General features: G+C 37.7%; 2 protein-coding genes across 4 annotated transcripts; both read left to right on the forward strand.

Moving 5' to 3' along the window:
• The first annotated feature begins 835 nt into the window (after positions 1-835).
• lrp10 (low density lipoprotein receptor-related protein 10) lies at positions 836-7070 on the forward strand. Of its 2 annotated transcripts, none has more exons than XM_079867419.1 (10): positions 836-958; positions 1568-1762; positions 2018-2050; positions 2538-2676; positions 2929-3119; positions 3216-3688; positions 3848-4278; positions 5190-5384; positions 5562-5691; positions 6312-7070. In XM_079867419.1, the coding sequence occupies exons 2-10, from the start codon at positions 1714-1716 to the stop codon at positions 6918-6920; spliced, it is 2250 nt and encodes a 749-aa protein (XP_079723545.1). In that variant the 5' UTR covers positions 836-958; positions 1568-1713; the 3' UTR covers positions 6921-7070. The 2 variants fall into 2 exon arrangements, with proteins under 2 accessions (XP_079723545.1, XP_079723546.1); XM_079867420.1 differs by lacking the exon at positions 836-958 and adding an exon at positions 1322-1444.
• A 2051-nt stretch (positions 7071-9121) lies between these two features.
• On the forward strand, positions 9122-15203 carry cirop (ciliated left-right organizer metallopeptidase). Of its 2 annotated transcripts, none has more exons than XM_079867410.1 (14): positions 9122-9392; positions 10314-10407; positions 10658-10709; positions 10783-10932; positions 11009-11134; positions 11242-11326; positions 11841-11986; positions 13310-13493; positions 13626-13692; positions 13889-13985; positions 14098-14202; positions 14341-14472; positions 14618-14742; positions 14899-15203. In XM_079867410.1, exons 1-14 carry the CDS (start codon positions 9260-9262, stop codon positions 15143-15145), a joined length of 1743 nt encoding a protein of 580 aa, XP_079723536.1. In that variant the 5' UTR covers positions 9122-9259; the 3' UTR covers positions 15146-15203. The 2 variants fall into 2 exon arrangements, with proteins under 2 accessions (XP_079723536.1, XP_079723537.1); XM_079867411.1 differs by having other exon boundaries at positions 11042-11134.
• Positions 15204-15585: the final 382 nt, after the last annotated feature.

Below are 15585 nucleotides of genomic sequence, written 5' to 3' on the forward strand. Positions count from 1 at the left end.
GTCTGAGCTGATGGATCTGTAGGCTACCACATTCTCCCCCCATAAATTGTTGCCTATTTAAAGTGTTTTATGAGACATCGACAGTCACTTTTAAAGTTTTAGATACGCTACTGGGCTAAAAGACAAACTAGTGGATCTTAAAAACCTTTAAATGCTTGAAATTAGTTTTGTGGACACCAGGCCTATGTTGTGCTCACGTAGCCTATTCGTTTTCCTATTCTACAAGACAAAAACATTTATTAATATTAATACTGTTATTAGATTAAATAAAAATTATATTTGAACATTTCTTTATTGAGTGTGTTGAATCAAATATTGAAGAAAAAACGGTCGGATAAAAAAAAATTAAGGAAAAAATACAAAAACTTAAAATGCTTTCTCATTTTTACTCATAGAGGACAATTTCAGTTCTTACAGACATTACTGGCAAACTGGGACACCTAGTTTTTAAATAAAACAATAACATTTAATTGTAAATAATAATAATAAAAAAATAATAATACTAATAAAATCTAATAATAATAATATATGTTATTATTAATATGATTTATAATACTAATAATATTAATAATAATAATAATATTAGATTGACAAGATTCCACTGGATGCAGAAATACATGGTTTATTATAATTATTATTATAGTGAATACATTAATATTATAAAATGATGAAAACAGTATGAGTAGGTGCGTTCAAACTTTCAACAGGTAGTGTGTGGCCTACTTAAAAAACAGTACCAATGTGGAGACTAGTAGTGTATTACAACAATCCATGGCAATGCTGAAAATAAAGCGCTAAATTATGACATCTAGTGTTGAAAGGCGAACATTACAAGCAGAAAGCAGCGTGCACAAAAGCGTCACTGAAACGTAGTTGGGTGGTGTATCGTCTCCCACCTACGAAACAGAACTTACGGAAGTGACTGAGAACGAATGTCAACAAGAGAGAAGAAGAAAAGGTACGGTAAAGATAAAGTCACAAAACAATAATATACGAAAGAACGCATAGAATCTCATTTCGAATAGTTTATAGTGTGGTATCAGGTCTTAATAGTGTCCTAATATAAAGTAAAGTAAGTAGCAGGAAGCCAGCTAGCGTTAGCAAAAATCAGACGAGAAAGGCTGGTTAGAAGTCGGAAACGAAACTTTCGGAACAATCAGTCAGTTTAGACGCTGGTCGTTACTTTTTTACGGGCGAAACGTAAGTAAATGCCCTGAATTATATGTTCTGACTATATGTATGAAGTGTCACTGAATAGTTTGAATGTTTCGTTTATAAACATTACACGGCTACTCTGCCCAACACCGAGTTGCGTCACTGATGGGAAGAGAGCGAGACAGGAAGTCTGTGCGAAAGACATTCTGTGCGATTTTTGTTGTTGTCAATTACCGACTATTTTAATTCGGATCCATGTATTTGACTTTTGTCGAGGCTATGCCATCGAGTTGAGTTTCTGATTGAAGCGGTTGTTTTTGAAAGCTAATGCTGGTCAGGCACTGAGCTTCAGTTGACAGTGTTGTCTTTGTCTGAAATGGTTAGTTTATGGTGTTTATTTTTGTCTTTACAGCTAAACACTTCCAACAGGACGCATTGGTGATGGTGCCGCTTTTAAGTGTGGCGAGCTGATGGATCTACCGACCACATTTTTGCCATAAATAGTTATTTTTTATTTATTTTTTATTTTTTATTAACGACAGTCATTGGCTTTTTAGAATGTCTATTTCTCACAGCCTTTACGTCTTAGGTCTTTTGTTTTTATCAGGTAAGATATCATGATTTTGTCCTTGACTGTGTATCATGCAGATATGATACAAGCTCTTATTATATAAATCTGAAGCAGACTTTTCATGTTGATTGAAATACTGACCTTGACTTAACCAAAGGTTACTATGGTGACTTTACGGTCAAGCAAGGTAACATAAACATAAGATTGATTGTATTTACAGCATGATAAATGGCAATAAACCATATTTAGTATTCTTTGTCTTATATGTGATTTGTATTTTTTCTCCCACAGTTCCTTGCACTCTGGAGCTGGTCTTGAGTGCCGGTAAGGAAGAGCTTGACATCTCTTTGTTTGTTTCTCAGTCTGAATGCTTATTTTAATTCACACCCAATGCAACATTCCTGACTAAAATAGTCATCGAGAAGGGGAAGTCAAAAACTAAAACATTAGAGATTGAAGGGATAGTTCACCTAAAAATTAAAATTCTGTCATCATTTACTCCCCATCAAGTTGTTCCAAAGCTGTATGAATTTCTTTCTTCTGCTGAACACAAAAGAAGATATTTTGAAGAATGTGGGTAACCAAACAGTTGATGGGGTCCCCTTATTATTATTTTTCCATACTATGGAAGTCAGTGGGGTCCATCAACTGTTTGGTTACCCACATTCTTCAAAATATCTTCTTTTGTGTTCAGCAGAAGAAAGAAATGGTTCTCAGATAACTCCAGGAAATCACAGATCGTCTATTGTGATTTCACATAGAAATTTAGGGCTAGAGCACAATACAATGTAAAGATATTTTTGCTTTTTAGCTCGTTGTGATCATTCACCCAAAATACTACAACAAAGACAAGGAGAGATTCATAACTCTGCCCACCATTCCTGGTCTTCCCGTCCACTCAACTGCAGTTGGCTGATAACCTCAAAAGTTGGGGAGCGTGTCATCATCAGGTACTAATAATATTTTATTGAACCTTTTTTTTTGGATCGTTGGAAATGTAAATATTAAAGCTTCTATGCATATATGAACAATATGAATGTGAAAAGTGAAAGTCAGCCTAATGATGAGCATATCTAAGTTTACAAATATGTTAACAAATGGCTTTTGTTGTTAACAAGGTGAGAGATTGCTTTGATCCTTACACAGTAAATGGTACATTTTTGAATTACCTGCTATTTCATTTGTGTCCATCTCTTTTGAAGTTTTTCCCAGTTTAATATGAGATGTGGACGGGAATGGGTGTCCGTGGTTCCACTCACTGGCAGCCCTTTGAAACTCTGCGGTTACCAACTTCCAGCACCATTTGAGATGACAGGGGGAAACATTACAGTGACGCACCACTTCCTCACTCATTTCTACCCAGTAACAGGGTTCCGTCTTTCATATATTAAAGGTAGGGAGGAACACATTGAAGGGAAATTTTCACAGTTCCTGCCCTGTCACTGAACCTATTTAACAGGGTTCATTTGTCTTTCTCCCTCCTCTCCAGACTCAGGTCCCTGTTTTCAAGGTGAGTTTGAATGTTACAGTGAACGTTGTCTCCCGGCATCGTGGCGCTGTAACGGACGAGTTGAATGCCTTGGTGTGGGTGATGAACTTGGCTCTGACGAGGACGGATGTGACGATGTTAGCCCTGAACCACCCATAGATGACGTAAATCACCTCCTTCCAGCTGAAACCAGCACCTTGGTGGTCCCATTATCCAGCACAGATGTACCGCCACCGAAAATCCCTGATTTTGCCTTGCTGCCCCAAGGAGGGCCATGTGGGGGATATTTGAGTGCATTTTATGGGTCGTTTACTCCCCCTTTACAAATGGGACAACCGTTGCTGTGTGTGTGGACAGTTGATCCTCAGGATTCACGACCACTCAAATTAGAGCTTCAACAACTGGAACTGGGTCCCCGAGACATCATCAAAATCACAGACCAGCGCCACGGCTCAGGCAACGTCATTAAAACAGTGAGTTTTACTCTTTATCTGTGAGACGATGTTGCTTGTGATTGATCAATGCAAGATTAATCTATTTCAATCTTGTTTCTTTCTTTAAACTGTTATACCACTTCAAACTTTGATGATATGGATAATAAGTCTTACATCCCCTCTCATTGACAATTACAGATCACCTCCGTGTCCAATAGCAAAGCAGTAGAGGTTGAATCCCACACCGGCTTGCTTTCCCTGATATACCGCATGGAGCCTTCATTTGAAGGGCGTGGCTTTAATGCGACCTATCGCATCTCGGATTACTGCCTTCCTTGGGAGGAGCTTTGTGGGGGATCACTGGGAGGCTGTTACAACCCAAAGCAGCGTTGTGATGGGCACTGGGACTGTCCTGAAACGGGCCTGGATGAGGAAGGATGCTGGGGCTGTCAAGCTGGGCACTTCCTCTGTGGGATGGGAGGACTTAAGAAAGCAAGCCGCCCGCAGGACCGACCGGTCTGTTACTCGATTCATGAGCGCTGCAACTACCAGCTCAACTGTGCAGATGGAACTGATGAAAGAGAATGTACCATCTGCCAACCTGGGACCTTTCACTGCGACAGTGACAGGTTTGTATGTGTTCATAAACGAGTATACGCCACTGTTTAAATGTTTGAGGTCGGTAAGATTTTATAAGTATTTTTAGTGAAGACTCTTACGATCAAGGCTGCATTTTTTATATAAAAATACAGTACAAAACAATAGTACTTTGAAACGTCATTACAAATAAAATAAAATAAACTTATCTATTTGAATATATTTTAAAATGTAGTTTATTCCTGTGATGGAAAAGCAGAATTTTAAGCAGCCATTCTTAAATGTCAAATGACCCTTCAGAAATCATTCTAATATGCTGATTTGATGCTCAAGAAATATGTCTTATTATTATCATTGTTGAAAACAGTTTTGCTGTTTAATATTTTGGTGAAAACGGTGTGTTACATTTTTTTTTAGGATTTTTCTATTCTTTGAGTAGGAAGTTAAATAAAACAGCATTTATTTGAAATAGTGATAACACTTTACAATAAGGTTCATTAGTTAAATACATTAGTTTGCATGAAGTAATAATAAACTGCACTTATACAGCATTTATTAATCGTTGTTTCACTACATTTACTAATACTTTATTAAAATCTTGTTAACATTAGTTAATGCACTGTGAACTAACATAAACAAACAATGAAAGCTGTATTTTTATGAACTAATGTTAACAAAGATGAACAAATACAGTAACAAATGTATTGCTCATGGTTAGTTCATGTTAGTTAATACATTAACTAGTGTTACCAAAATAGTTTTTTTTGTAACAAAGTAAAACTCTTTACTCTCACTTTTGAACAGTTAATTTAATTCGTCCTTTCTGAATGGAAGTATTAATTTCTCACTGACCCCAAATGTTTTAATGGTAGTGTATATATTTTGCCAACCACATGATTGGCTTTTGCGTTTAAAATCTGCCGATGTTTAATTGATTGAGCAGGTGTGTGTTTGAGAGCTGGCGTTGTGACGGACAGGTGGACTGCAAGGATGGCACCGATGAGCTTAACTGCACTGTGACCCTGCCCCGAAAGGTCATAACCGCAGCTACCGTTGGAAGCCTAGTTTGCGGACTTCTGCTAGTCATTGCAATGGGCTGCACCTGCAAGCTGTACTCACTACGCACTCGAGAGTACAGGTAAAACCATCTAAACCAGATAATAACTACAAAAATGAACATCATTTTCCAAATATAATAATTTTACAATGTCATTGATTTTTGTTTGTTTTCTGAGAAAGATCAGGACATCATTATGTGAAATATTATGTTATAATAGTGACAATATTTCTGTATACTCTTCTCTTGCCTTCTCAGCATGTTCGCACCAATCAGTCGTCAGGAGGCTGAAATGATCCAGCAGCAGGCCCCGCCCTCTTATGGTCAGCTGATTGCTCAGGGAATCATTCCACCAGTGGAAGACTTCCCTACTGAGAACCCCAATGAGGTAAGAGCTCTTGTTACTGTTTTATTACATACATTTTATGAGAAATATACAGTGCATCACATTTAAATGTATAATTTTAATATTTATTATACATAATAATCAATAATGAAAATAAAGAAATGATTAATGTTATAAAAGATGGCAATTACATGCTGTTATTTTGAACTTTCTATTCATTAGAGTCCTGGAAAAAATGTATCACGGTTTCCACAAAAATATTAAGCAGCACAACTGTTTTCAACATTGTGAATAAAAAAGTGTTACTTGCGCACCAAATCAGCATATTACAATCATTTCTGAAGGATCATGTGACACTGAAGACTGGAGTAAAAGACTGGCTGCTAAAATACATCTTTGCCATCACAGGAATAAATTATATTTTAAAATACATTAAAATAGAGAACAGATATTTTAAATTGTAATAATATTTCGCAATATTACCGTTTTACTGTATTTCTGATCAAATAAATGCAGCCTGGGTGAGCATAGGAGACACAAAACGTTTTTAAAACCTTACCGAGCCCAAACTTTTGAATGGTAGTGTATTTAGTCTAGTGTAGAAAAACTTTTGGTTTGGTTTTTCAGTTTTGCATGTTTTTGTTTCCACAATCTTTTTTCAGACGGTCTCACTCTCTCTGAGAGGAATACTACAGCTCCTCAGGCAAGACAATGCTTCCTCTCTACGGCGAAGACGCAGGCCCCGGTTCGTCCGCAGAGCTGTGCGACGCCTACGAAGATGGGGCTTACTTCCCCGGCCCGCACCCAGGCCAACACAGACCACAGCCTCTTCCTCCCAACAGACAGAAGCCGCTAATACTAGCACTGAGCCCAATCAGTCAAGTCCTGGAGTCTCCTCAGTGGCTACAGAGGCTGCCAGTCATTCCTTGCCTCAAAAACTGTGTTTATCCCAACAGACAGAAACACAGCTGCAAGCGGAGGCTCCTCCACCTCCTTCTCCCCCACCTCCATTTTCTGTCCATCCAATTGAAGACCCTGAAACACAACAGACCACACCCATCAGCACTATCCCCCCGAGCAGCCCTTCTCTAGCATCTCTCTTCCACTCGCTGGGGCGGAGCATTTCCCGTTTCAGATCCTCCCCGTCCCCTACTTCTCTTCCTCTTTCCGCATCCCCCTCTTTTTCCTGTTCTTCTTCAGAAGATGAAGTGCTGCTGATCCCTCTCTCTGATGACACAGCCTCTGATGATGATATCCCCATGCTGACATGAGCGACTCGTACTTTCTTTTCCCTTCCTGATCTGTCTCTCAGTTCACCATGTTCTCGCTCTCCCTGCCTTCCTCCTTTCAGCACGTAAGCGTCACCATGTTTGCTTCTTGTGCTGGCTTGGTGCCTTAACTTGTATTTGAGCATCTGTTTTCCTGACTTAAAAGAAAAAGTATTGAATTAATGTGTGTCAAAAATATTTTGACAAGCGACTGCGTGTGTACAGATGTGTGTTGGTTGTGCACTTATCTAAATGGTTGAGTATGATGGAAGAGCATTTGCACAAAGAATCTCCCCCATCTGGCTTACGATAATGTTCCTCTGTGTGATCCTTTGCCGCAATGTTGGTTAAAAAGATTTATTTTAGTTAGAATTGCTTTTTTTTTTTTTATCTGCAGACATGGTTGTGTGATGTACATACATGTGAGTTTACCTCATAATGCTACAGGCCACATTTTATTGTGTGTTCCTCAGAAGTGCCTTTGATTGAGCTTCCTGTACATCACTAGACAGTATGTGACTGCGTATGTGCTTGCACGTAGGGCCAAACACACTTGCACAAAAGTTTACACATAGATATAGAAATCACCCTCGCTATGTATATGGTAGTGCATGGCAACTGTGGCAATAACTTAATAATAAAGACTTGTGTGTTGTGAGTGAGTGATAGTGAGTGTGTGTGTGTGTGTGTGTGTGTGTGTATGAAAGAGAGTGAACTAGCTGAAAGTGGGAAGCCACTCAGTAGAGACAATCCTTCTTGGAGGTTTCACTTGCACCTCCACATGCACCACCAACCTGAATGACATCACCATATCACAATAACTTGAATATGTCTTTCAAAGTGAAAAGTTTAGATTTCATACTTTTCTGGCTCAGTGGACAATAAATGGGTGACCAGTCGTAGTGCCATATCTATAGTCACTTGATTTCAGCTGCTGTTAAGATCTGTCAGTTCACTCCTTCTTTTACCCTGTCAATGTTGTTTTTACTCTGTATTTTTAATGCCGAGATGTTGAACTCTCATCTGCTGAATGGTGACTAGAAAGACGTGGGTGGGAATTATCTTTGATGAACTGATGATATTAGGATGAATTTCACTGTATATATTTGCTAAACCAGCTGGAAAATCTACAAAGAATAAAATTATTTGCACTTTTATTCTTCCTTGTGTGATTTGATTTGCCAACTCTAATGTTGCGGTTTAGTTTCTTGTGTGTTCGTGAAAATTGCTGGGAATGTAAAGACTTTATTTGCACAGTTTAAAGCTGAATGGATACTGCAAGGTAAAAAACAGTTCATGCTGTCAACTTAGATCTAAAAAAAAAAAAAATCTAGAATGCAAGTGTTACAGGTGAGGAATGTGACTTTCCCTTTTAAGGGAATATAAAGCATTAGTTCTACTGAAACTATGAGAGGTGATTGTCTTATTTGCACTTCAAAGCCTGCATTGCCTCAGTTTCTTTACATCCTGAGGAGGAGGATCTTTATGCTCAGAAGAGAAGGAAACAAACAGATATGCAAGTTTCCTAGTTCACCATCTCCAAATACAAGCTAAAGGACTGATGCTGGTAAGAAATCTATTGATTCAATATTTTTCTGTGTGACGGAAAACGTTTCTATTTGTTTTAATGTTAAAATCGAATAAATGCTATTCTTGTCTTTTCATCATAAAGTCATGTTTCCACAAAAAATTAATTGGTTTCTAACAGGATCAGGTGACACTGAAGACTGGAGTAATGGCTGCTGAAAATTCAGCATTGCCATCACAGGATTAAATAAAAATTTAAAATGTATTAAAATATAAATTAGTTATTTTAATTGTAATATTTCAATTTCTCTTCTTGGTGATCATAAGAGACTTCATCCAGAAACCATTCAAAATCTTACAGACCCCAAAATTTTGAACGGTAAATTACTTTCTGAAGATAATTTGTGTTCTTGTTTGTGTTAAGAATTACTGCAGTATTTATTGTATAAAAAATACCACGGAAAACCACGGTGAAATTTAAGAAAGTCTGTCCAATTTTTTAAAATATTTTTTCTGTTTTGTGTTTTTTAAATAATTGTGCTTTTTCTTTGTCTTTTATGATAAACAACTAGATAATGCATTTTGCGCCTTGTGTTAGTATTGGCATATTACTGTTGCCATGGTTTCCATGTACTTGGGGGAAGTGCATCTTTGACCAAGTTCAGAGATCAATCAAAGTCGTGTCCCCGCCCACTGGTCAAAACGCCTCTGCTCATTGGCCCTTGCGTGAAACAGCAATCAACATACTAGTCACTGCATCAGAGGAGAATCTAGCGTCCCGGAGACATAAAAGAGCAGAGAAACAATCCGAATCCATGGCGGTTCCACAACCAATCAGGATCAAGGTCTGGATCCCCTCAGAAAGCCCCGCCCTCTCAGACTGGGAGAGAGAGAGAATAATGACCGCAGTCGATGAGGCTGTGAGCGAAGTTTCCAGTTTACTGTCAGGTGAGCTGTGTTCGGGTAACTCATTACAAATAACTTGAGTTACGTAATCAGATTACTTTTCAAGTAACTAGTAAAGTAACGCATTACTTTTTCAACTTACAACAAAATATCTAAGTTACTTTTTCAAATAGCCGGTAAGTAACGCTAGTTACTTTTTCACATTTATTGACGGACAGCTCTCCTGTCCCCATGTTGAGAGAAATAAAGTGAGGTGTTGTGTGCGCTGTTCAAACATGATGGTTATTTTTGTTCTAGACTAAATGTGAACATACATTTACTCATCTCACTTGCACGAAAACATTCAGTATTCCTCCAAATGAATAAAAACAGTAAAATGCAATTTCAGAATTTTACGCAAAACTTCTATAATTAACTATAGGCCTATTAAATGACACAAATATACTTTATATCACTTTATTAACCAATATCTTTGCTGCTGACCTTCAATGATCTAATTCAACCATACTTTCCTTCTCCTGTATCCTATTGTTCTTTAATCTAGAATGGCAGCACTGCTGAAAGGTTTGTTTGAGCTGTGCCCTCTACTGTACAGCCATAAATATGCATTTCCTTCTGCCTGAGGCTTATTCACTTTTGGTGTGAAAGGGCCCTAACATTTGCCAAAAATAGAACTTTTCTTGTTGTTATCAAAAAACAAACAAGTAAGCCCAGCCAAGGTTAGAAAAAGTAACGCAAAAGTAATGTAATGCATTACTTTTCATAAAAAGTAACTAATGCAATTAGTTAGTTTTTTTGGGGGGGAGTAATGCAATATTTTAATGCATTACTTTTAAAAGTAACTTTCACCAACACTGCAAGTGAGTAGTTGTTTTATGTGAAGTACTGACTAGTCAAATGTTGAGCGATTTCCTTCCCAATCCTTTCCTCTTTAGCAACATTTTTGTGGATGTTTGTTCATAGTGAGACGAGTTCCAGATATTCTGTTGCTGAACAGAGACATAAACAAATACTGCAAATTCATCTGGAGAAACAGTAGCACTGTTAACCACATGAAGTATGTTTCATTCATTCATTCATTCATTTTAGACCCTTAGGTCCATATCACAAAGTAAAAGAAAAAGAAAGAAAAGAATAACATACAGACACATGTTTTACTTTTCTTCTCTGACTCTCTTACTGAACTGCTCTGTCATTATTTTTTTCTGTGCTAGTAGTGTTTGTAAAAGCACTTGCTCAATTGACTTTTCATCTGTACTGATTTTCAAAATGTATTTTAATAAGTCAACCAGTGTCATTCTCCTCAGATGTGGCAGAGCCAAAGAGAACTACAGATTCGAGAGCTGCTTCTGCGTGAATGTGAGTCTCGGTTTCATACATACTACTACTACTCAAAATATTGCACTTATTATTCAGTCTTGCCTGCTTACAGATCCCAGATGAGCACCTAAATGGCTGTGCTGTTTATCCACATCCTGAGCATCCCGTCCCGACAGTGCTGAGGCCAGAGGGGGCGGGAGTTCCTGACACTGACTTCCTGCTCTATGTGTTCACTCACAGCACAGATAAATGCAGAGCAGAGGTAGACACTATGACTGTACTGAGATTAATGCAGGTTGTCATAAAGTGTCTGTAACATTTTTACATGCCTGTCTCAGTCTAGTATACTGGCTTACGCTGCTCACTGTCAGGCAGATTCAGAGGGGCGTCCTCTGGCTGGGACTATGGTCATCTGTAGAGAGCCGCTCAGTACGGAAAGATACACACATGAGCGCTATGTGCAGGTGACTGTGAGTGTGTGTTTGAGAAGAGAAGGTGAACTGCGGTTATAGTACAGTAGGAAACATTGAGAGTACAACATTCATTATTTGTAATCTTTGTTTTGGTCCAGACTGTGATCCATGAGCTTTTCCACGTGTTGGGCTTCAGCAAAGAGCTCTTCAGCCGATGGAAGGATTGTTCTCTCTCCTCTCAGGGTAACTATGGATGCTTGTTTCCGCCACAGAATAAAAAATAATTGTAAAAAGTCACAATTTACATCTCGCAATTCTGACTTTTATTTCTTGCAATTGCGTGATAAAAACTTGCAACTGCGAGTTATAAACTCGCAATTCTGAGAAAAAAGTCTTTATATCTCGCAATTCTGACTTCTTTTCTCAGAATTGTGTTGGGCCTAAACTCACAATAGTAACTAGCAATTGCAAGAAAAGAAGTTAGAATTGCGAGTTATTAAGTCAGAATTGCAAGTTTATATCTCGCAATTGTGAGAGGGAAAAAAAATCAAAATTGTGAGATAAAAAGTAGCAATTATCTTTTAAAATGTTTCTTTTTTCTTTTTCATTTAACAGAGTAACAGAGCTTAACAGAGTAACAGAGCTTAATTTTTCAAAATTTTCTTTATGTAACTGAAATATCTGTTAGAGTTATGGTGTTTATTGTAGCCCTGTTGTGCAGTTGCTGGTAATTTTTGTCACTGTGTGTATTATGAAGCTGGTGTAAACTGCTGGCCTTATGGTCAGGTGATCAGCACAGATGAGACGGGGCAGGTTAGACTCTATTCTCCTACTGTGATCAGAGCAATGCAGACACATCTCAACTCTACCCACGCTGACCTTGGAGCTCCATTAGAGAACAAGGTACCCACCACATACAAAACGCTACTGTGGCAGTGACATGATACCGTGATGTTATCACCTTGATACCACAATTACCACATACTTTCAAAAGTTTGAGGTCAGTCATTTTTATATTAAGCAAAATTAATTAATAATTCAGCAAGGATGCATTAAATTAATCAAAATTGGCATTAAAGACTTTTACATTGTTACAAAAACATTATATTTCAAATAAATAATGTTCTTTTGTGCTTTCTATTCATCACAACATAATTATTGATAAAAAAGCAATTAACAACATTGATAAAAATAAGAAATGATTCTTGAGCACCAAATTAGCTTCTTAGGATGATTTCTGAAGAATCATGTGACACTGAAGACTGGAGTAATGCCTATGAAAGTTTTTTACATCACTGAATAAAAAATTAAATAATTGCAACTTTTTTCTCAGAATTGTAAGATGTAAAGTCGCAATTTCAAGGCAATTTCAAAATTGTGAGCTGACTTTTTTTCCTCTCAGAATTGGACTTTATAACTCAAAAATTTGAGTTTATATCTCACAATTCTGAGAAAAAATTCTGAACTGCAAGGTATATAATCGAAATTTTGACTTGTTCCTCGCAATTGCGAGTTTATATCTCAGCTCTGACTTTTTTTAACGCAATTGATTGCGAGTTAATATCTCACAATTCTCACAATTGCAAGTTTATATCTCACAATTCTGAGGAAAAAAAAGTCACAATTGCGAGATAAAAAGTCGCAAGTACCTTTTTAATTTTTTTTATTCCATGGTGAAAACATATTTATTTTAAATATATTTCGCAATATTGCTGTTCTTACTGTATTTTGTTCAAATAAATGTAGCCTTGGTGAGCTTCAAGAGACTCCTTTCAAAATCATTAACAAATTATACAGACCCCATCATTTTTAATAATAGTATAAATCATGGCATATACATGGCACTACAATGGTACTGTAGTAATGGTACAGTACTAAAACAATGGAAGTGCTATGTTTCCATTTCCAAAAATCCATGGTAGTAATACAATACATTTGGTGATTTGATACACAGTGATTTGGTTACATTTTTGTTAGTGACTTCAAACGTTAACCTAGAAACTTTGTTAAATTTGAGGGTACTGAAATTGAAGTACACATAAACAAAATGATGTTTTTTTTACTGAGTGCAAATTGCTAAACTGGTTGGCCATTTACACTTTGAATAGTATCTATTACTGTTTGCACATAGTGTAATAGCATCTAACTCTCTTAAAGTAAATAGCTGCTGCCTAATGTAAAACACAGATGATACACTCAGTCACTCCCTCTGTCTCTTCCTCTCAGGATGTTGGTTCAGACGGTCTCTCATCACACTGGGAGGCCCGTGTGCTTCAGGGCTCCATCATGGCAGCTTCACTGGTAGAGCCGTCTCTGATTCGCATTGATCCCATTACACTCGCTGCCCTCCAAGATACAGGCTGGTATTCAGTGAACTTTAGCCGAGCTCAGAGCCTGGTGTGGGGAGAGGGTAAGACATCCGCTATTAAAACTAGTTTGGTGGTTTACATGCATAAAGAGACATATCATGCATGAGTCAAACCTCAGACTTGCCTGTTCACTGTTTTACCACTCTTGATGTGTGTTTCTGTGTGTGTTTTAGGTGAAGGCAGTCAGTTCGGGTCCCTCTCTACCTGTCACAATTCTTCAACTTTCTTTTGCACAGACAGGTAATCAAACAAATAAAGCCTCTTTGAATAATCAGTTATTTTGACACTGATTTAAAGGAAACTATATTTTGCATGTTTGAATGGTGAGCTTATTAAAAAGTAAAGAGGTTGAAATGGCTTTTCTAAAGTTGGTAAAACTAATTATTTAAAAGAGTATTAAATGTGATGCATAAACTGTCCACTGTCTTCTTCCCAGTGCATTGGGTTGTCATTACCTTCACTTCCACAAGGGGGAGTGTCTCACTGATCCGTACCTGGATGGCTGCTACATTTTCAAACCCCTGGCAAATGCTGTGAGTCTTTGTTAAGAGTTCTTTTTCTCTTTCACCGGTCCCTCACATTGTTGTCACCTTAACAAAACTTCCCACATGATTATCACTGCGTAATGCCACTTTTCGTCATCAGAGTGAATGCTGGAACAAGGAGAATGAGAGAAGTGGAATGAATGAAGAAAGTGGAGAGATATATGGCTCAGACAGCCGCTGTTTCATATCCAACCTCACCAGACTGGTACCACATGTTCTCACATTTATGTACAAACATATTTATGAATGTTTAAATATGGCAAAGCTACAGGTTTCAGATATTTAGACCCACTAGTAAAGGCTGTTTTAACTTTTAAATATTACTTTCCTCTTGCTTTTTTAGAATCACTCATCCTCATCCCGTGCATCAGTGGCAGGCCACTGTTACAGACACAGATGCACTGGAAGAAACAAATATCAAATTCAAGTAAAGGATTCTGATTGGTTGGATTGTCCAGCAGGCAAGCGTGTTGAGGTTTGTGAGAAACTCATTGGTTATCTCTGAAAACATTAAGTAAAACTAATTTGAATCCTGCAGGTTAACTAATGACTGAATCATTTAACACTTGTTTCACATCACTGGGCTATTTGTTATAACTCTCTGTCTCTAAATTTTATAGGTATCTAGTTATCAGGGATTCATTTTCTGCCCAGACAAGAGATTATGTAAATATTCTGATTTAGCTCCTCCTACATCAAGGCAAAAAGCAGATAACCTTTTTAACATTAGCGCATCCATTGAGAGGTTAGTCTAATCCTTTTTGTTGTTTTTTCAAATCTTAAATGATTTTCTAATGTGATTTACCTTCATCACAATATGCCAGCAGTTACATAATTCAAAGTACAGCATTCTATGTCAGTTGAGTCTCTCCTGGAGTAATATATCTTTTCTGTATCGTAGTGATCATGGCGTGAAGGAGAAAGACGCCACTTCTCATCCCAACCTCGTGCCTCTTTCCTCAGTCACAGTGTCTAAGCCAGAGATCATCGTGGCAGCAGTGCTGAGCATCATGGCTGCTTTCTCTCTACTGTCTGCTGCAATGCTCATCTACAGGAAGTGTTCATCAGCCAGGGTCAGAGTACATGCTGCCAATGAGCCTCCATACAGGTCACAGTTTGCTCTCACACAATGCATCAGAAGGAACTGATGGTAGAACCAAACATGGACAATAAACCAACAATGGAGACTAAACCGTTTTTTTAATGGCAGCAACAGGAGTTCAGAAAACAAACAACTGAAACGTGTATACAGTGAGGAAAATAAGTATTTGAACACCCTGCTATTTTGCAAGTTCTCCCACTTGGAAATCATGGAGGGGTCTGAAATTGTCATCGTAGGTGCATGTCCACTGTGAGAGACATAATCTAAAAAAAAAAAAAAGATTTTTTTAACAATTTATTTGTATGATACAGCTGCAAATAAGTATTTGAACACCTGAGAAAATCAATGTTAATATTTGGTACAGTAGCCTTTGTTTGCAATTACAGAGGTCAAACGTTTCCTGTAGTTTTTCACCAGGTTTGCACACACTGCAGGAGGGATTTTGGCCCACTCCTCCACACAGATCTTCTCTAGATCAGTCAGGTT

This window comes from Squalius cephalus (assembly GCF_949319135.1).
Source record: "Squalius cephalus genome assembly, chromosome: 3".
NCBI classification, from domain to species: Eukaryota; Metazoa; Chordata; class Actinopteri; order Cypriniformes; family Leuciscidae; genus Squalius; species Squalius cephalus.

Coding starts and splice junctions, on each gene's coding strand:
- lrp10 (XM_079867419.1), top strand. CDS start 1,714: ATGTCTATTTCTCACAGCCTTTACGTCTTAGGTCTTTTGTTTTTATCA. Junction 1,763..2,017: donor AGGTCTTTTGTTTTTATCAG/GTAAGATATCAT, acceptor TTTCTCCCACAG/TTCCTTGCACTCTGGAGCTG. Junction 2,677..2,928: donor GGGGAGCGTGTCATCATCAG/GTACTAATAATA, acceptor TCTCTTTTGAAG/TTTTTCCCAGTTTAATATGA.
- cirop (XM_079867410.1), top strand. CDS start 9,260: ATGGCGGTTCCACAACCAATCAGGATCAAGGTCTGGATCCCCTCAGAA. Junction 14,473..14,617: donor CAGCAGGCAAGCGTGTTGAG/GTTTGTGAGAAA, acceptor TAAATTTTATAG/GTATCTAGTTATCAGGGATT. Junction 14,743..14,898: donor ATTAGCGCATCCATTGAGAG/GTTAGTCTAATC, acceptor TCTGTATCGTAG/TGATCATGGCGTGAAGGAGA.